Source organism: Coenobita brevimanus, chromosome 55 (assembly GCF_032717465.1).
Source record: "Coenobita brevimanus isolate Jiangsu-jjx chromosome 55, ASM3271746v2, whole genome shotgun sequence".
NCBI classification, from domain to species: Eukaryota; Metazoa; Arthropoda; class Malacostraca; order Decapoda; family Coenobitidae; genus Coenobita; species Coenobita brevimanus.
In genome coordinates, this window is record NC_137008.1 from 16491015 (window position 1) to 16512027 (window position 21013).

Sequence of the window (21013 nt, forward strand, 5' to 3'; positions counted from 1 at the left end):
TTTCCACTTTCTGTTACTCATGGCATATTTTATTCCGGTCAAGACAGACATTTCCAGCGAGGGCCGTTCGAATTATAGCCTTCATTACTCCACCCATTCCAAGGAGACTCCTCCTAAGCAGAGTAAAGCATTATGGAGTAGCAAGAATAAATACGATAATATGTCTTCGTAGTCAAGGAGTTAATCTTCACCATATTTTTAGCAGGGAAAAAAAAAATGTCATACACATTTCAGCTAGACCACTGTTTCATCTTTGTCTACAGAATAACACGAACTTCCTTTCCTTCAGTGCCCGCAAATAAATTAGATTTAAGGGTCCTTGTGATTAATATTCAGTGCCCTGTGAGTACATACATTAGTACGTGTTCGTCAACGGTGTACTCGCCTCGTATTGGCATAACCACCAATCAGGACAACTGTCAGACGAACATCAATCAAAATGACTAATTTTAATATTAACAGAGCTAACTATAAACAAATTAGTGCATTAGTTCATGTGTCAGTTCAGGTCACTCCAAATACTGTAAGTGCATAGATGCAGGCAAAACAGAAACAGCAACAGGAATGCGATGGCTGAATTGTCCTACAAGACTAAAATTTATCCTGCATGTGATGAAGTATGTAACAACTGTTGCAATTACTGGCATTTACTTCACCACATTTATTATTTATTAAGAAATACTATCGTTTTTTCTTCTACGAAAACACTGAACCCACTGAAACAGAATTATGTATTCATTGGAAACTACTTAGTCAACTTGTTTTCAAGAGCTTTTGATGTTACGGATTTGCTTGAAAGCATTCCATCACGTTCGAAAATGACGTATTGCTCGTATAATTCCATCTTAATATATTAATATAATTCTTCAATGGGCCTATTTCATTTACCCAGTAGCTATATATCAACGAGGTCTTACACATACCTGGATCCATGAAAGGCGTCTTTCATGCTGGGGAAAGACGTGGATGATGAAAAATGTGTTGAGGGATGAGGGGAGATAATTATGGTAATGGGCCGAACAGAGACTGATGATGTGTGAGGAAAGAGACATCAGGTTAAGGGAGGGGACTAGTGTGGTGCAAAATAACTGGAATTTTAGGGGAGGAAAGAGACTCGCGGCCCTATCGGACCGCTCAGCGCTTGCCCAAATAATAATGGTTTTTGAACAGCTGTCATCACCAACATCACCATCACCACCACCACCACCACCAATAGCACTACTATCAAAACCCCCACCTCCACCACAGCTACCACCACCACCACCATCATCACTACCATCACAGCCACCGCCACCACATTCATCATCACAGCTACCACCACCACCGTCATCATCACAGCTGTCACCACCACCACTACTAACATCACAGCTTAAGTCACCAGGATCACCATCACAACTACCACCACCACCACAACCATCATCATCATCACAGCAACCATTACAACTATCACCACCACCACCATCTTCACAGCTACCACCACCACCACCACCACCACAGCTAAAGCCATCAACTTCACCATTACAACTACCACCACCAACATCATTATCACAACTACCACCACCAACATCATCATCACAACTACCACCACCTACATCATTATCACAACTACCACCACCACCATAACAGCTATCACCAGAATCACCAACACAGTTACCACCACCACCACCATCACAACTACACCACTATTGCCACCACAGCTACCACCACCTCTATCGTCACAACTATCCATATTTTCTTCTAATAGAAAAAAAAAAAATCGTCTGTTCGTATCATCAACCAAGTGTTTGGCAATAGACAGTAGATGTACTGTATGGCATTCTCTCTCTCTCTCTCTCTCTGTCAAACACATGAACCTCCACGGAAATGCCTCGCCGCCTTCTCCACATGCACGTAATGAAACCCCAGTGAGGGCAATTATTAGTGTCAAGAACACCTCTGGGAGAGAAATGGATTTCTTGCACGCATCTTGTCCAAGTTTGATACATTTTTCAAGTGTTGTGTCAAAAGTGTTGTGCTGTTAAGGAGGGTCGTGAGTCAAGAGAGAACTGTGGTGGGTCACATATTATGGCCTGGCTGGATAGGAAGTTAGAGGTATAGCATGGCTAAGATACTCTCCACCAGCGCTCTTCTTGCCACAGGCGCGCCACGAACTAGAACCAGCTCACTGCAGAATACCACAACAAAATATATAAGAATGCAATACAGTACATCCTGAAATCATTATCAGGTTTTGCGGGATATAAATAACTCGTACGTTTATGTAATATTTTATTATACTACATTCAGTGGCATGAATGATTTTGATTTACATGCTTAGGTGGGACGTGGCTGTGCATGCAAAAAGGATGCTTAAGATATTGACAACTTTGTGATAAACTTGTATGTAAGAACTCTGATTACTCAAGAAAGAAATTAAGGAACAAAAAGAAAACTGATACAATATTTCATGTACCTATTAAATTCATATAAGAGACTGTAGTACAAGATAAGAAAGTAAGACAGGATTATAAGGGAAGCAGTAGAAGAGTGAAAGATAAGAATGCCAGAATGTTGGTCAAGGAAGGAAAAAAATGAAGTGATGCAGAGATTACTTTAGGGAGAGAAAACCTTATGGAATTATTGAATATGCACACCGAAAGTACCGCTATTATAAGTGTCTGGGGAATGGTTGAGAAAAGAGAGGCGAGCAGGGAGGAAAAGATCCGTTGGATGAAATATTTCTATCTGAGAAGAAATCCCAAATGAGCAAAAACCCAAGGTTTGATAGAGTGTGATGTGAAATGCTGAAATATGGGGGAATGATAGTGACAGGATGAGTATGGAAAATGTGACTCGGAGTAAGATAGGGTTTAGGATGACCGTTCCCCTACACAAAGATGAAGAAGAAAGGAATGCGTTTCAGTCATAAGGGTATTCCTCGTCGCATGTGATGGGAAAAATATTTGATAAGGAAATGACTGAGAAATCAGCTGGAAACGAACAAGGTTATTTTTAGGAAGGGAAGAGGTTCGTTGGTCAGATACTTAGCGCCCGCCTTTACAAGGCGAAGAGATAATGTTTTTGTCCGCCTCTGTGTGTGTGTGTGTTCTTACCTTACCTAATTGTTCTTACCTAATTGTACCTTTACAGGAATGAGTCAAGCTCGTACTGTCCCGTGTCTTAAACCATATTTATCGTACATATCCTTAAATTTGTGAATTGTTTTGGCACACACTATTTCATTCGGTAGTGCATTCCATTGATCAATTGCTCTGTTTGGGAAACTGAATTTCCTTACGTCTTTATCACCTCTCTTCTTATGCAGTTTTTTGCAGTGTCCTCTTGCTGATGCTTCTCCATATGTTAAGTAATCATTTATGTCTATTTTCTCCTTCTCTGATATGCACTTAAATAGCATTATCATGTTACCTCTTTTCCTTCTCTCCTGTAGTGTTGGTAGATTCAGTTTATTTAGTCTTTCTTCGTAGCTTAGGTCCCTTAAGCTTGGTATCCATCTTGTAGCGGCCCATTGAACTTTTTTCAATCTTGTCTATGTGCTTTATGAGATGAGGACTCCAGACTACTGATGCATATTCCAGGGTTGGTCTAATGAATGATGTTATTATCCTTCTTAGCATGTCTTCATTTATGTATGTGAATGCTATTCTCATATTTGCAAGCAGTGTATATATGTTCCGTACCTTCTCGCTGCTGTGGTCAGCCGGAGATAGTCTGTTATTGATAATCACACCTAGGTCTTTCTCTCTTTCTGATGTGTATAGGGTTTTATTTCCTAACTTATAATCCCAATCAGGTCTTTTTCCACTTTTACCAAACAATATTTGCTTTTTTCCAAATATCAGGTAGTTTACCTTGACTCAAGGATTTTTTGAAAATTAAAAAATAATGGTTTACTTAACTCCTTTGCACATTCTCTTAGTACCCAAACATGAAATTTCATCATGACCACTTGCTTTTCCTCTGTCTAATCTACTTAACTCCTCCTGTATTACTTTTTGCTATTTGTATATCTGGTAGTATGTGTGGACATGCATGTTCCACATAGTCCCTCTCAAAATTTTTTTCTTCTGTAAAAACTAATTGGAAGTTCTTATTTAGTGCTTCACAAATAACTTCTCTCTCTTGTGTATAAGTGATTCCCTCGTCCGTAATTGATTGTATTATATCTTTTACTTTGGTTTTGCTTCTGATATAGCTGTAAAACAGCTTTGGTTGATCACTACTTTTATTTATTATATCCTCCTCAAAACTGTTTTTGGGCTTCCCTCCTTATTCTTGTATAATCGTTTCTTGCCTGTTTGTAATTATTACACGCCCTTTCACTATTGTGTCTTCTATATCTATTCCACAACAAATCTCTTCTTTCTTTTGATTTTTTACATTCTGTATTGAACCATTTCTGTATTTTCTTATCTGCTTCTTTTGTGCTGTGAGATGTACTTCTGGACCCCTATTTCATAAAATTCACAGAATTTTTTTATATACAGCATTTAAATCTTGTCCTCTAAGCTCATTTTTCCAATCAACTTCTAAGAAATACTTCTTTAGGTCTTCATAATTTCCCTTTTTATATTTTAGGCTCTTTTTGTAACTGTCATTGCTGTTTACTATGTCATATGCTATCCTGAAGTTATAATTTAGTACTGCATGATCGCTTTTGCCAAGTGGAGGGTGATATATTAAACTGTCAATATCATTTTCTTGCCTAGTAAATATTAGATCTAGCACTGAAGGTACATCAAGTCCTCTTTTTTCTGGTGGTTTCCCTCACATGTTGCGTTAAGAAAAACTCTTGCACGAGATCCAGGAGCTTTTGGTCCCAACAGCTTTCTTGGCTAATTATATCTAGAGTATTCCAATTTATATTTGTATTAAAATCCCCAGTTAGTTTAATTCTTTCCGATTTCTCTTCCATTTTATGTAGTAATGATCTTAAACTCTGGAATTGTACTCTCTGCCAGGTCCTCATATTCATCTCTTTCCCATGTGTTTGATCTGGGTGGCATGTACAAATTGGCTACAATTACTTTACCTTCAGATGTGTTGATCACTACTGCAATCAGTTCTACTTGTGATGGTATATCTACAGTAGTTTTATTTCATTGACTTTCAGATTTTTCTTAGTTAATATTATAATTCCTCCTCCTTTTTTTAAGTTTCTGTCTTCTCCATGTATTGTATTCTTCTAAGTTTAGTATATCATTGGATATCCTTGGTGTTAATTTTGTTTCAGTTAGGCATATTATTTGTGGTTCATTTTCTCTGACATAATCATTCATCTCCAGTAATTTAGATACCATTCCATCCACATTTGAGTACATCAACTTTATCATCTTATTTATATACTTTTTTTTTTTTTTTTTTGTGTCCGACTCTGGGCAAAGGCTTCAGGGCCTATATCTTGGAGGCAGTAGCCTATCCCAAGGCCCAGTCGTCCTCCTACACCTCCACATGTCACCACTTCGGCGCTAACACCCACCGTCCATATTGAATACATGCTAGGGCTGTCTCATACAGGACTGGTGTATTGATATTAGCGGGGGTATTTTTACGACATGTCGGCGGGTCATCTGGTAGATCAAGAAAGTCTGCTTTTTATGAAATTCAAATCCTTAAACTGTCCCTTGCCCCAGCCAGGATTCGAACCTGGGTCCATCAGGACTGCAAGCCGCCTCTCTACCGATTCAGCCACCGCCACTTGTCATGACATGGTTCTGCTACCTTCCTCCTTTTTATTCCATCCTGTTTGTGTACCACTTTCGTACCTGCAATCCTATTACTTTGTAAAAAAAATTCTTCTTCTCCTCCTCTGATCTTCCCTCATTTTTTGTTTTTGCTTCCTCCCTTTTCTCTTTCAGGTGCAAAAATTCCACATCATCTGTTGGCTACAGTATCTCTAATCATGTTATAAAAATGTCTTGCAGTAACATAACTGATACTTTGCCTTCTGAAGGGTGCATTTCTGTTCCTTTTAAATTTTCCACTGGCCACCCTTTCAGTATCGTCTATGCTACCATTCTTTCATCGCATTTTTCTCTTCCATACATACCGTTTTTGTGTTCTTTTTTTCTGCACTGTTCCTTGTCTTAATTTCTATTTCTCTTCCAGTGCTAGACTGATATTCAAAACCATGCTCTCCCACTCAAATTATTAATGCTTATATGAGTACAAAGGGTAACACCCAGGGGAAGAAACTATGGTAACTTGTATCATGCCGCCGCCTCCTATCCTAAGATACTGAGTGATTTTTTGTGTGTGCATGGCAGAAAGAACCAAAAATCAGGAACCCGTAAACTGTTCCCTCAAAAAAAAAAAATAATAAAAAAAAAAAAAAAATAACAGAGCGACAAATTCAAGATCCTTTCATTTTGAGATGCATGGACACACTCCGTCTGAAAAGCTGGGGATCATAGGAGGTGAGAAATAAGAACGGAGGGGGACAATTCCAGGGTTAACCTATTGCTTACATGAAAGACTGGAAGTAATGGTTAACTCTTACACTAGACAGCTGGATCGAAAAGGGATCACAGTTTGGTGCCAGACGGGTGCTACATGCCCGCCGTAGCGGCTGAGGGATGGAACCAGTCATATCAGAGGAGCAGTGACCATATGAGTACAGATGGAAACGAGATAAAGTTACAACAGTGCGGCAAAGAGACCGAGGTTGAAGGGAACCAGTAAGAGGAGGAGAGTCAGTGAGACGAAAGCCTTTGACTCCACTTTGTTGAGAATAGCTGTATGTGGGGAGCCTCCCCACACATGAGAGCTGTAACACAGGGACGAATAAAACCCATGTATAAAGTCAACAACTATGCAGGGGTAAAGAAGGCAGGGAGTTGGCTCAGCACACCCAATCTCTTGGAAGCATATACAGGAGATGTAATGATCTTTTTAAGATAAATTCTCAGAGAATGAAACCCGAAGTATGTTTAAAGATGACAAGATTAAGTTGGATATTGTTAAAAATTAGGTGATACTCCTGTGGAAGATTTTGTTAAGTTGATAAATGCAAGAATTGAGTTTTTGATGTATAATAAACAAGATTATTTTTACCTCAACTACAGGCACGAGCCAAGTCAGACATTAGGTGTGTCATAGCTTCATCCCTTGCTTGTTAAAGTTACTGATGAATGAATACTGGTGGAAGTGAATGGAAAGGGGAAGAGTGGAGTTATCAATGTATGAACAAATAGGGTTAGATGTACAGCTTAGAAGACCATTGATGAATAGAAGGAAGAGAGTTGGTGATAGGACAGGGCGCTGAGGAGCACCACTATTGATAGCTTTTTGAGAAGAACAGCGGCCGTCTACAAAAGCTGCTATAGAACGATCAAAAAGGAAGGTAGAGATAAAGACCCAAATAGAAGGCTAGATAGGGCTGTTTGGATATTAAAGATTTATGCCAGACTCAATCGAAAGCCTTTGAGATGTCAAGTGCAATGGCAAAGCTTTCGCCAAAGTCCCGAAAGGAGGATGCCCAGGAGTCTGAAAGGTAGATGAGAAGATCATCAGTGGAGCGTCCATGACAGAACCAATACTGACGATCAGAGAGAAGATTGTGATAAGAAAGGTGCTTTAAACTTTTTTTTTTTTTTTTTAGAATAGGCTCAAAAACTTTTGAAACGGAGGATATTAATGCAATTGGACGATAGTTAGAGGGATGGGGAATGGTCACCCTTCTCTGGGACAGGCTGAATGAGAGCAGACTTCCAATAAGAAGGAAAGGTACAAGTTCATAGACAAAGGCAAAAGAGTTTACCTAGGTAGGGTGTATGCACAGAAGCATAGTTCTTGAGGACAACAGGAGGGACCCAATCAGACCCATATGCCTTGTTAACACTGAGGCCAGTGATGGCAGAAAATACATCAGCAGAAGAAATTTTAAATTCCACCATGAGGAAATCAAAGGGGGGAAGTGATGGAGGAACAGCACCGGAATTGTCTAAGGTGGAATTGGAGGAGAAAGTCTGAGTGAAGAGTTCTGCTTTATCAGTAGATGAAATAGCTACGGAGCCATCAGTGTAGAAAAGAAGAAGGAATGATGATGAGGTAAACTTGTTAGAAAGAGATTTGGCAATGTAACAGAAGAAGCAGGAAAAATTTGAGCTGGAGAGCCCAGCGCAAATAGTGCAAGTGAAATATTTTTAGCAGAGCTAAGAAAAGACTTAGCATGATTCAGGGCAGAATCATAAAAGAGATGAGATTCAGGGGTGGGTTGGCCCTTGGTACCTACTGTTGGCCTTCTCATTGTGGACAGCATTAGAAAATGCATGATTAAACCAAGTTCTTTTTGCATTTGTCACAGGATATGAGAAAAGGAATGTATGCTTCCATGCCTGAGAGAAGAACCTCTGTACTGCACAAGGAACAGTCAGATGGCTCAATAATCGAAAATCAAAGAAGTCCTGCCTGAGGACCTTCCAATCAGCAGCTCCATTAGCCACAGCCACCGCTTCTCGGGAGGTTCTACAGGCCTAAGCAGAGCGATAGGGCATGTTAAGGTGATATGGTTGAAATCGGAGGAGCCCAACAGAGAGAAAAGATTAATATCGTCAGCAGAAAGATTAGTTGTAAGGTTGAGGTCAAGTATGCTGAAACTCTCTCCATGGCTGTTAGGAATAAGGGTACGGTGCTGTACAAGGTGCTCTAAGTCATCAAGGGTGGGAAAGATGTGGATTAGTGAAAGGATAGGAGAGTCAAAGGTGGTGGTGAACACTGAAACTTCCTAGAATGGAGATTTCAGAGAGAGGAGCAATTGCTAGTATGAGTTCTATCTCTGAAGTAAGATAGTCGAAGTATTCTTCATTGTCAGTAGAAGTAGTGGATAAGTAAAAGCACAGATATAATTTAGTCAGAGAATGACAGGGAAGCCGAAGCCAGAGAGTATATTATTAAGATGATTCAAGTTCAAGAACACGAGAGCAATATACGTTGTTAGGGGTAGACTGTACCACCAGTCGAGCAGGGCAGTACTCCCGAGGTGGATGGAAAGCTGATGACAGGGAGTGCTGGAGCTCCCGTTTCATCAGCTCTCAGGACTAGTTCCTGACCATCCCCCTTTGCTGAACTTTTTCAGTGTCTCAGTTACACAGAGAGTAGGCCAGCATGCTCTCCAGTACAAATTTCTCTGACTATCTACACCAAACTACATGCACAGTACACACTACACTTCCTTTTCTAAAATTCAAAAAAATCATGGCGTCTGAACACTCAGCCTTGGAGTCCCCAAGGGGGGGACCATAATGCCCCCACCTTCCTCACCTCTCCCGGTGACGACTTGAGCTGCCTGGAACCACTGTCTGACTCACTTCTTCATTTCTGGAACATTCGTGGCCTTTCCTCTAACTTTAGCTCTGTTGAGCACCACCTCTCCTCCTCTAAACCTCACCTCTTTCTAACTTAGACTCAGCTGCCTGAGGCAAATGGCAGCAAACCCTTTTCTGTATTCTCCTACTTTTTCTATACTCATTTCAAAGCCAAAGGTGACTGTTGTGTATATATACACAACGACTTATTTTGCTCTCGTGTTCCTGAACTCGATTCTTTTGAATTCTCTACACTCTGGCTTCGGCTTTCCTGTCATTCTCTGACTAAATATATCTGTGCTGCTTACTTATCCCCTAATTCTACTGACAATCAAAAATTCTTCGACTATCTTACTTCTACGATGGAACACATTCTATCCATTTCTCTTTTCTCTGAAATCTCCATTCTAAGAGATTTCAATGTTCACCACGACCTTTGGCTCTCCTCTTCTTTCACTGATCCACCTGGTGAACAAGCCTACATCTTTTCTATTCTTAATGACCTAGAGCAGCTTGTACAGCACCCTACCCATATCCCTGACCGCCTTGGAGAGAGCTCCAACATACTTGACCTCTTCCTTCCAACCAATCCTTCTGCTTACACTGTTAATCTTTTCTCTCTGTTGGGCTTCTCTGATCACAACCTTATCACCTTAACCTGTCCTATCACTCCGCTACGACCTGTGGAGCCTCCAGGGAAACGTCGTCTGTGCCATTTTGGAGCTGCGGATTGGGAGGCCCTCAGGCAGTACTTCTTTGATTTTCCCTGGAATGATTATTGCTTCCATGGCCGGGAGCCATCTGAGTGTGCCTTGCGCATTACGGAGGTTAATCTCTCGGGCATGGAAGCATACATTCCTTTCTCGTATCCTTTGTCTAACGCAAGAAAGCCTTGGTTTAATCACGCTTGTTCTAATGCTGTCTGCAACAAGGAGAGGGCCTACAAAAAGTACCGGAGCCAACCCACCACTGAATTACATCATCTTTACATTTCTCCCCGGAATCGTGCAATGTCTGTTCTTCGCTCTGCTAAAAATAATTTCATCCACACTAAATGCTCTCAACTCTCCAACTCAAATTCTTCCCGCTCCTTCTGGCACCTTGCCAAAAACCTTTCTAACAACTTTACCTCATCATCCTTCCCTCCTCTTTTCAACTCTGATGGTTCTGTAGCAATTTCTTCTACTGATAAAGCAGATCTCTTCGCACAGACTTTCTCCTCCAATTCCACCTTAGACGATTCCGGTGCTGTTCCTCCATCACTTCCCCCCTCTGACTTCCTCATGGCTGACATTAAAATTTCTTCAGCTGATGTATTTTCTGCCATCACTGGCCTCATTACTAACAAGGCATATGGGCCTGATGGAGTCCCTCCTGTTGTTCTCAAGAACTGTGCTTCTGTGCTTACTCCCTGCCAAGGCAAACTCTTTCGCCTTTGTCTGTCAACTTGTACCTTTCCCTCTTGCTGGAAGTTTGCTCTCATTCAGCCAGTCCCAAAGAAAGGTGACCACTCCCAACCCTCCAACTATCGTCCAATTGCTTTAACGTCTTGTATTTCAAAGTTTTTGAGTCAATTCTCAATTGAAAAATTTTAAAACATCTTTCCTATCACAACCTTCTTTCTGATCGTCAGTACGGGTTCCGTCAGGGACGCTCCTCTAGTGATCTTCTCACCTACCTTTCAGACTCCTGGTCATCATCATTTCGTGACTTTGGCGAAAGCTTTACCATTGCACTTGACATCTCTAAGGCTTTCGATCGAGTCTGGCATAAATCTTTAATTTCCAAACTGCCCTCCTACGGTTTCTATCCTTCTGTCTGTGCCTTCATCGCTAGCTTCCTTTCTGGTCGTTCTATAGCCGCTGTTGTAGATGGCCATCGTTCTTCTCCTAGATCTATCAACAGTGGTGTTCCTCAGGGCTCTGTCCTATCACCAGCTCTTTTCCTTTTATTCATCAATGACCTTCTAAGCTGTACATCTGACCCTATCCACTCATGCCCTGATGACTCCACCCTTCACCTTTCCATTCGGTTCCCGCAACGTCCATCTCAGCAGTTACTTCAACAAACAAGGCATGAGGCTATGGCTCACCTAATGTCTGACTTGGCTCGTATCTCTGGGGTAAAAATAATCTGGTTGTTTTTAATGCATCTAAGACTCAGTTCTTACACCTATCAACCTGACAAAATCTTCCGCAGGTATACCCACTAATGTTTAATTATATTCAGCTTAATCCTACATCATCCTTGAACATGCTTAGGGTTTCATTTACTCGGGACTTATCTTGGAAAGATCATATTACATCTCTTGTAAAATCTGCTTCCAAGAGATTGGGTGTCCTAAGCCGACTCCATTCTTTCTTTACCCCTGCACAATTGTTGACTCTATAAAGGGGTTTTACCCGCCCCTGTGTGGAGTACAACTCTTTTCTGAATAGGGTGGAGTCGAAGGCTTTTCGTCTTATTAACTCTCCTCCCCTTACTGACTCCCTTCAACCTCTGTCTCTTCGCCGCACTGTTGCATCTTTATCTCTTTTCTGTCGCTACTTTAATGGTCACTGCCCCTCTGAACTGTCTGCATGCATTCCTCCACCTCTATGACGGGTGCATAGCACCTGTCTAGCAGCAAACTCTCATGCCTTTTCTGTCCAGCTCATTAATGCAAGAGTTAACCGTTACTCTCAGTTCTTCATTTATGCAACAGGTCAACTCTGGAACTGTCTCCCTCTGTCTGTATTTCCTGCTGCCTATGATCTCCAGTCTCTCAAATGCAGTGTGTCCAGGCATCTCGAAATGATCGGATCTTGAGTTTGGCTCTCTATTGTATTTTGTTTTTCTCATGGAGGGAACTGTTATTGCGGGCTGATGGCCTTTGGTTCCTTCTTCCTCACATAAAAAAATATATATATATATTCACAACCACTTTAACTCTGAAATGAGTACAGAGAAAATAGGAGGCTACAGAGAAGGGTTTACTGTCAGCTGTCTCAGACAGGTGAGTTTCAGCGAGGAAGAGAAGGTGAGGTCTTGATAAGGAGAGGTGGTTTTCATCTGAGAGAATGCTGGAGGAAAGGCCGCGAGTGTGGCAGAGATGAGGAAGTGAGTCAGACAGTGGTTTCAGGCATCTCACTTGGTCGTCACTGGGAGAGGGGAGGATGGTGAGGCTTTTATGGTCTTTCCTCCTGGGGACTCGAAGGTTATGTGATGAAATGCCTTTTTTTTTTTTTAATGTTGAATGGGAAGTTTAGTGTGTAATGTGGATATAGTTTGGTGTTGACAATTAGAGGAACTTGCACTGGAGAGCATGCTGGCCTACTCTCTGTGTTACTGACACATTGAAAAAGTTCAGCAAAGGAGGTTGGTCAGAAGCCTGTCCCGTGGGTTTATGAAAGGGGAGCTCCAGCTCTCCTTATCGTCAGTTTTTCATATACCCTGGGAGTTCCTGCCCGACTGGTGCTACAGTCTACTCGCTACAAGCACAGTAACCTATAACACGGAAATATGCCAGTGAGTTAGCGTCTCAAGGCAACTACAGCAACCATTACTTTCCCACTTATCAATGCCCATCTGTTTTCCATATCAGTCGTCTCTCCTTTTTTATCCTTCTATCCAAGAACAAAATCATTCTTTGTCTACCTTATTTCTTCATAGTTTTTCCATGACATTTTATCATATATATTAGAATCTTGGGCATGCACGCATGTGTGTGTGTGTGTGTGTGTGTGTGTGTGTGTGTGTGTGTGTGTGTGTGTGTGTGTGTGTGTGTGTGTGTGTGTGTGTGTGTGTGTGTGTGTGCAGTGCAATCAGAACTGGAAAATGGATTTTGGTGAAACTTGGCAGGTCCCAAAAGAAATCGTGGAGTGGGCAGGTAGCATCTCTTTATTCGCAGGTCCATCCACATTTTGAGTTAGTAGGTAAATGAGTACCAAGAGTAACACCTAGGGGACGTAACCATGATAACTTGTATGATGCAGTCGCCTCCTGCCCTAGGATAGTGAGTGAATAACCCACTACAAGGACAATAACCTAAAATACAGAAATAAGCACAGTGAGTTAATGCATCAAGGTGACTACTACAACCTTTACCTTCCCACTTATCAATGGTCATTCGTTTTCCATGTCAATCATCTCTCCTTTTTAACCTGTACCTGACAAAGTAAGAGGAGGGTGTTGTTATCACTGAAATCAATAGTGTCCATCTGTAGAGTTGGGCTGCAGTGAGGCAGGGTGGCTGGCCGGGCGTAGAGATTTTTCATTTCCGGGCCAGAACTCAGGAAGTATCCACTATAGTGTCGTGAAATTTCATATAGTTATGTGTCTTACAGTGAATTGGTGCCATTTGAGAGGTAGGATGCCGTGTCTTTATTTTTTTTTTTAAATAATGAAAGCGTAAAAAAATATAATCTTTTCCGGACTAGGACTTAGAAACTAATACAGGTACAGGCTTCAGACTCTCCAGGAATATGTGTTAATATGCCTCCTGGTGACTTTTGGTAGTTAGAATGCATTGAGATTATATAACATTATGATACTGCAAAAATACGTAACGCTGATGCATTTTTTGTTAGAACTTTGCAACTATTACACCTAGGAGGCAGAAATTGTACATGATAAATGATTATATGAATATCTAATTGTGTATGGAGAGTCGTGACTGTACCTGTTATGTAATCATAAAAAGTGACTACCTAAATGAAAAAACCACGAATCATAATTTCATCAGATCTGCTCAAAACTTCATTATTACCATGGATAAACTACTGAAATGATTAAGTTTTAATGTCTTTGTGTTATACAGGGGGGAGGGGCCGTTACGCACTTCGTTAGTTGCGCTGGAGGCGGGAGTTATTTGCTTAGTTAGTGGAGAGTTGCAAAAGCGTGGCGTTCCTATGTTTTATCCTCCCATAAAAAAAAAAGAATATTTTTTTTTTCTCCGTTATATTCTCATAGTATTTCCACTACATTTTATCAAATGTACTATAATCCTAGGCACGCACGTGTGTGTGTGTGTGTGTGTGTGTGTGTGTGTGTGTGTGTGTGTGTGTGTGTGTGGCGCAGTCAGAGCTGGAAGAAGGATTTTGATGAAACTTGGCAGGTCCCGAACTAGGTTTTGCCTGCAAACTTCTCTCTCTCTTTCGTCTCTCCACTTCTTATCAGGACGTTCCTGCTGTGCCTGCTGTCTCGTGGAGTCCTGTCAGTAAACCTCTTGCTCCCTTGGTTATCGCTTTTTTTTCCTACATGACCTGCCCACCTACATTTCTGTTCTTTAAAACATCTATAATGTCCCAGTCTTTAGTCTGCTGTCTCGTCCAGCTTCGTCTCACATATATTCCCTACACCGACCTTTCCTTTGCTCTCTGAGAACGGATTAGTTTGCTTTCCATTTATTTTGTTAGTTTGGAGGTCTCACATCCGTACGTCATGACTGGGGTTATGCATTGGTTATTTACTTTTTGATTACCGGCAAGCAACTCTTCATGCTGTCCATAATTAGCTTACCAAAAGATTTATTATGTCCTTTTATTTAGTTGTCATGGTCTTTCGTTAGTTTTAGTATTTGCCTCAAATAATAGTACTCCTTAACTTCTTCACGAGTTCCTTCATTTACTTTGACGTCACTCTTCGGTGTATTTCAATTAAACTTCACTTTAGTTTCATCCCGGTTCATCTTAAGTCCAATCTGAGAAATTCTCTGCTTAGGTCCTTCAACAGTTCTTGCAATGTGTCTGCTGTTTCTCAAATTAGGGCAATGTCATCTGCAAATCTTAAAGGGTTTAGTTTCCTCCATTCATGTTTACTTCCTAGTTCTCCCATTCTAGCTATATAAAAATGCTTTTAAGCCATGCTGTAAATAGTTTTGGTGAAATTATGTCATCGTGACGAACAGCTTTCTCGATCTTTCTTTCCCCCCAGTCTTTATGTAACTTGACCGTTGTAGTTACCTCTTTGTATATGTTTCCAAGCAGATTTACAATGTCTTCTTTTACTCTTTGTTCTCCCAGTGAAATTATAATTGCTATTTATTCCACGGAATCGAAAGATTTTCGTAATATCTTGATATATTTTGATGACACTTTTTACTGTATTCGGATTAATCTTAGCTCTACTTTGAGACTTTCATTATATTGGTCATGTAGCATTTCTTACAATGTTTCTGCTTTTGAGATTACGACAGTGTCATCTGAGAATCGCAAATGTTTTAAGTTTTCTTTCTCTATGTTTACTCTTATAGTCTATTCTAGCTTTCTGAAAATAATTTCAAGGCATGCTGTAAATATTTTTGGTAAAATTGTGTCATGAAGTATGCCTTACTCAGTGCTGTTTTTTTTTTCTTTTTAAATCGAGTCTTTATGTAACTTAACTGTACCAGTTCTATTCTGTGCATGTTTTCGAGTAGATTTATAATATTCTCAATTACTCCTGGTTCCATCAATGAAATTGCAATTGCTGTGCTCCACTGAGTAGAAAATCTTTTCGTAATCGACATAAACGCAGTGGTTTATTATATTCCGTAGTTTCCTTAGTTAGTTGATTCGTTGTATGTACATGGTCAATAGTCGAATATCTGCTCGGCATCCTCCCAGATCACGAGGCTGGTTGTCTTCCAAATTTTTTGTTATTCTCTTCGTAAGGGTTTTAGTAAAGAGTTTCTAAATAACTAATAGGTAGATAACAGGTCGATGGTTACTAAGATCGTTTGAGTTGCTATTCTTGTCAAGCAAAATAACTATTGCATTACACCATATTCTAGGAATTTCTTATTCTTTTTTAACTGGATAAATAAGTGGGTGAGCCTGTTTTAAACTTTTACTCCTGCATCCGACAGTAAATATTCTACTCTTCCATCTTCTCCTTTGGCCTATCCTCTTTTCATGTCTTTAAAGGAAAAGTTTACTTCATCTGGTGTTTCATTTGTGTCATCTGTAAAGTTTGGGGTTGGAACTGTTTTGTTTAATGCAAACATATCTGTTTAAAAGTGTTAAAGTCTCTTTACTATCTTCATGTCTACATTTGGTGACTTCACCATATTTGTCTCTAAGTGATATCATTTGTTGTTTTCCTAATGTCTTCTTGTTTCCGACCTATTTCAGACTTTTTCTTTTTTTATATTTTTTGTTTCTGATCCACGTTTGTCTTTCGCCCAGCCTGCTCCGATCCGGGGCTCTAAAAAGCATCGTTAGACATGTAGTTGCAATTTGGACCAACAGAGGGATACTAAGAAAATCTACTTTTTACAGTTTTTGCAACGTTTCGCAAAATTTAGGCAATTTTAATGTAAGCCATTAGGTTTAGTTCCCATATTGTGTTATTAATTATCAGTCAGTCTAAACAACCTTCAGTACTTCCAATTATATGATTCATTAGTTACAATGAATCATATTCTCTAAGCCCACTCCTCAGTTGTACATGTAAGTTTTCGCTCGCTCTGCCTGTGCTGCTCTCCTAGCTTGCTTTGCTGTGACGTTATGAAAAGTCTTGCTAGAAGCACTGAAATACTTGTAGTTCCAAACTGGAACAACAAAGGGACATTATGAATATCCAACTTTCTGCACACAAGTCAAGAGTGAAAGCAGTGGAGATGAATATTATTAACTGAGAGGAGTATTTGCAGTTACATGGAGAGACAGACTGTCAAATGAAGAAATAAAGGAGCAATGTGGTGTGGATGTGGATGTGATAGAAAGCGTTGGCAGAAATACACTGAGGTGGATTGGCCTTGTGAAGAGGATGGAGAATGAGAAACTAACTAGGAGTGTATGTGAGTGAGGTGGAGGAGGGGAGAGGGAGGGGGAGACCGAGGATGAGATGGAGGGATGGAGTAGGGAAGTACATGAGCGAAGGGGCTGTAAGTTAGGGGAGGGCAGCGAAATGGCAGGGGACAGGGCGAAATGAGGCGGTTTGTTTTTGGCCATCCCTTATTGGATTGAGACGTCTGCTTATAGACAGATAATAGGTATATCTTTTTTGCAGTTTTAGGAAAGTTTCACAAAATTCTAGGAACGGTAATGTACACAATACACATTTTCATTTGCCGACAAAGTTATAGCTCGAAGAGCGGTTTTGAGAGTTCTGTATGCATCCCTCTCGATATCCATGGAGGACAGACAGACAGGCAAACAGACAAGCTTTCTCATACACACACACACACACACAAACACACACACACACACACATTATATAAATATAAATATATAAATATATATATATATATATATATATATATATATATATATATATATATATATATATATATATATATATATATATATATAGATAGATAGATAGATAGATAGATAGATATATATATTATATATATATATATATATATATATATATATATATATATATATATATATATATATATATATATATATATATATATATATATATATATATATATATATATATATATATATATATATATATATCTGTGATGGAGGAAGGAATTGTTGACAAAGGCACTGTTGTAAGGAAGGAGGTTTTTGCTGGAGGAGATAGGGTACCTCATGGCAAAACATGGATAAAGGGAAGTTGATAGTCCCTCAGAAGGCAGACAGTAATGAGAGAGAGAGAGAGAGAGAGAGAGAGAGAGAGAGAGAGAGAGAGAGAGGGAGAGAGAGATGAGGACTAAAACAAAGAAAAGAATAATTGTTATGCCAGTACTCTGTCTACAAATTTGACAAACGAAAATACAGGACGGAATGCAGGGGGGATGGACTGAAGAGACTGGTATGCTGGAGGAGAACAGCAAAGAAGATAGAGGAGGATAAAGAGGGGTTTTGGGAAATCCTTTAACCCATAAAATGGAAAGCAGGAAGAAAGGGAAAATAACTGATCTGGAAAAAAAGAAGAACTATTGATATAAAAAAGAAGAGCAGAAAGAGAGAAAAGAAGGAAACTATAGAAAGAGATGGATGCGGGACAAAAGTTTGGAGGCAAGAGTAAGACATAAAGAGTATTGTCATAGCTTTCGTTGTTTAAAAAAGAAAAAAAATGAAAGAAAGAAGGAAGACGAAAAAAATGAAACATGGAGAACCCAGGCCCAAAGTTGTTGACTTAAATCATTACTCGGTGTGCCTCCACCAAGCCTGGCGCACAGACTTACCGTACAGCCTTCATGAGAGGGTTCATTGTGCGTTGAGAATGAGGCAAAAGACAATCTAAAAATACCTCATATGACCTTGACCTTAACTCTTTGACCTGGCTGACCTATATAGTTCATAGTCCCTTCATACAGTATCACTGACAAAAGTTTACTCAAAACCTGTCGAGGGGTTCCGGAGACATCACGTTCACACCCATATAACCTTGACCTTTGAGCTCATGACCTTGCTGGCATAAGTTTATCGTCCTTTCCTACTGTACTACTGACAATAATTTGGTCGAAAACCGTCTAGGGGTTCAGGAGATATCGAACCCACACCCATATGAACTTGATTTTGGATCTTTTGACCTTGCTGACCTTGTTAACTCATTGTCTCTTTTTACTGCATCGCAGCCAATAGTTTGGTAGAAATCCATCTTGGGGTTCAGGAAATATTGTATCAACACTCATATGACCTTGACCTTTGACACCTTGACCTTGCTGACCTAATCAGTTCTCGCACCTTCGTGCTGAATCACTGACAAAAGTTTGGTCGAAATCCATCAAGGGATGCAGGGGATATTGCACCCAATCCCATATGACCTTGACCTTTGGACCTTTGACCTAGCTGACCTAATCAGTTCATCATAACTTCAGACTATGACATTGACAAATGTTTGGTCGAAATCTGAGGAGGGGTTCAGGAGATATCGCACCCACACTCTGCACCCACACTCATATAACTTTGATCTTTGACCCCTTGACCTTGCTGACTTGAATTTGGTTCATCGTCCCGTGATACCGTATAATCGACAGAAGTTTGGTCGGAATTCGTCAGGGAGGGAGTTCAGGAGACATCGCGCCCACACGCACATGACCTTGATCTTTGACCCCTTGACCTTGCTTACTTAATCAGCTTATGGCCCCTCCATACTTTATCACTGGCAAAAGTTTGGTCGAAATCCTTCTAGGGCAGTTGTTCTTAACCATTTTACTACCGTGCCCCCTCTACTGTAGTAGTTGGTCCTTCCCTCCACCCCCCCCCCTCCTCGCATCTTCAACCAAATTGATAAAATTCCCTCCCAGATTTAAAAAAATAAAATAAAAAAAAAGGGGTGTTTTTAGTCTTTTTTACTGAGCATGAATTCTGTGCAAACAATATACCCAGCATATTTAATGAGGTTACTTTCTTACTAATTTAATGAGATATTTGACACTGCTTCTTAGCTACCAGATCTTGGTCGAATGCCAGGGGGTGTACAGCGTAAGTCCCCTTCAGAGTTTAGCCGGTTTCTGTACTCGGTCTTGACAGCAACGAGCTTGGAAAATGCAGCTTCACAAAGATACTTGGATCCAAACATTGTCAGAATCCGAAGAGCTTGATGTGAGATCAGAGAGTAAGCAGGAAGATACTTGACCAAGAACTTCTCAAGATCCAGTTCTTTGAAGTCTTCCTCAGCTGAGGAGTTGAACTTTAACTCAAGAAACTCCTCTTGCACTTCATCCGAAACATCAGCTACCTCACACTGAAATGGGTTCTAGATGAAATTCCAGGCTTCACGCTTCTCGTCTATATATGGGAAGTATCTGATGAATTCTGCTTTCAAGTCAGGCAGATGAGTGATTATTTGTTTGTTTGTTTGTTTTACTCAGAATCAAGGTAACTGTGAATGAGAGCAGAATCCAAGTTACTAGAACTGGCTGTAATTCCATCCTGAATTCGATATTTCCAGAGGCTGAGTTTGGCCATGAAGGCTCAAATGTTGTGGTGCATGATGATAATGTTTTTTCCTTGTAGTTTAAGGTTGATTGCATTCAGTGCTTTGAAGATGTCCACTAGGTAAGCTAGAGATAGCAGAAAGCCTTGAGACTGGAACTTGGCAATGAGATCTGCCTTCTGCTGTGAATCTAGAAATATTGCTACTTCTTCTCGTAGTTCATAAAGCCATCCAAGCATGTTATGTAATTCTTTTATAATCATCTTGATATTGGCCATGCTCTTGTTAATAGAATTACAAATATAATTAAATTCCTACTTTTTCCCACGGGCTCGCACCCGCCCTGGAATTTACTCACGCCCCCCTAGGGGGTGCGTCCCCCAGGTTAAGAACCTCTGTTCTAGGGGTTCAAGAGATATCACGCCCTCACCCATATGACTTTTGCTCTTAGATCTCATGACCTTGCTGACTTAATCACATCGTCGTTTCATATTGTATCACTGACAAGAGTTTGGTCGAATTTCGTCGAGGGGTTTAGAAGACATCACGTCCACACCCATATGACCTTGACCTTTGACCCTTTCACCTCCCTGTCCTAATTATTCATCGTCCTTTCATACTGAATCACCGACAAAAGTTTGGTAGAGATTCGTCGAGGGATTCATGAGATATCGCGACCCAAAAGATAAACTATGTCGACCCCATATGACCCTGACCTTTGACCTCTTGACCTAACTGACCTAAATAGTTCATCATCTCTTCATACTGCACCACTGACCAAAGTTTGGTGGAAATCCGTCGATTGCTTCAGGAGATATCGTTCCTACAATGGTGTTGCTGATGCAAGGACCCACGGACTCACGCGTGGGTGGAGACAAAAATACAACATGGATGAAAGACTTAAT

At 40.4% G+C, this 21013-nt stretch overlaps 1 protein-coding gene across 1 annotated transcript; it reads right to left on the reverse strand.

Moving 5' to 3' along the window:
- Nucleotides 1-19613: 19613 nt before the first annotated feature.
- On the reverse strand, nt 19614-20386 carry LOC145401262 (protein FAM200A-like). Its single transcript, XM_080273592.1, has 2 exons — nt 20213-20386; nt 19614-19916 (listed from the first exon to the last, which is right to left on the reverse strand). The coding sequence occupies exons 1-2, from the start codon at nt 20384-20386 to the stop codon at nt 19614-19616; spliced, it is 477 nt and encodes a 158-aa protein (XP_080129718.1).
- Between the last annotated feature and the right edge of the window lie 627 nt (nt 20387-21013).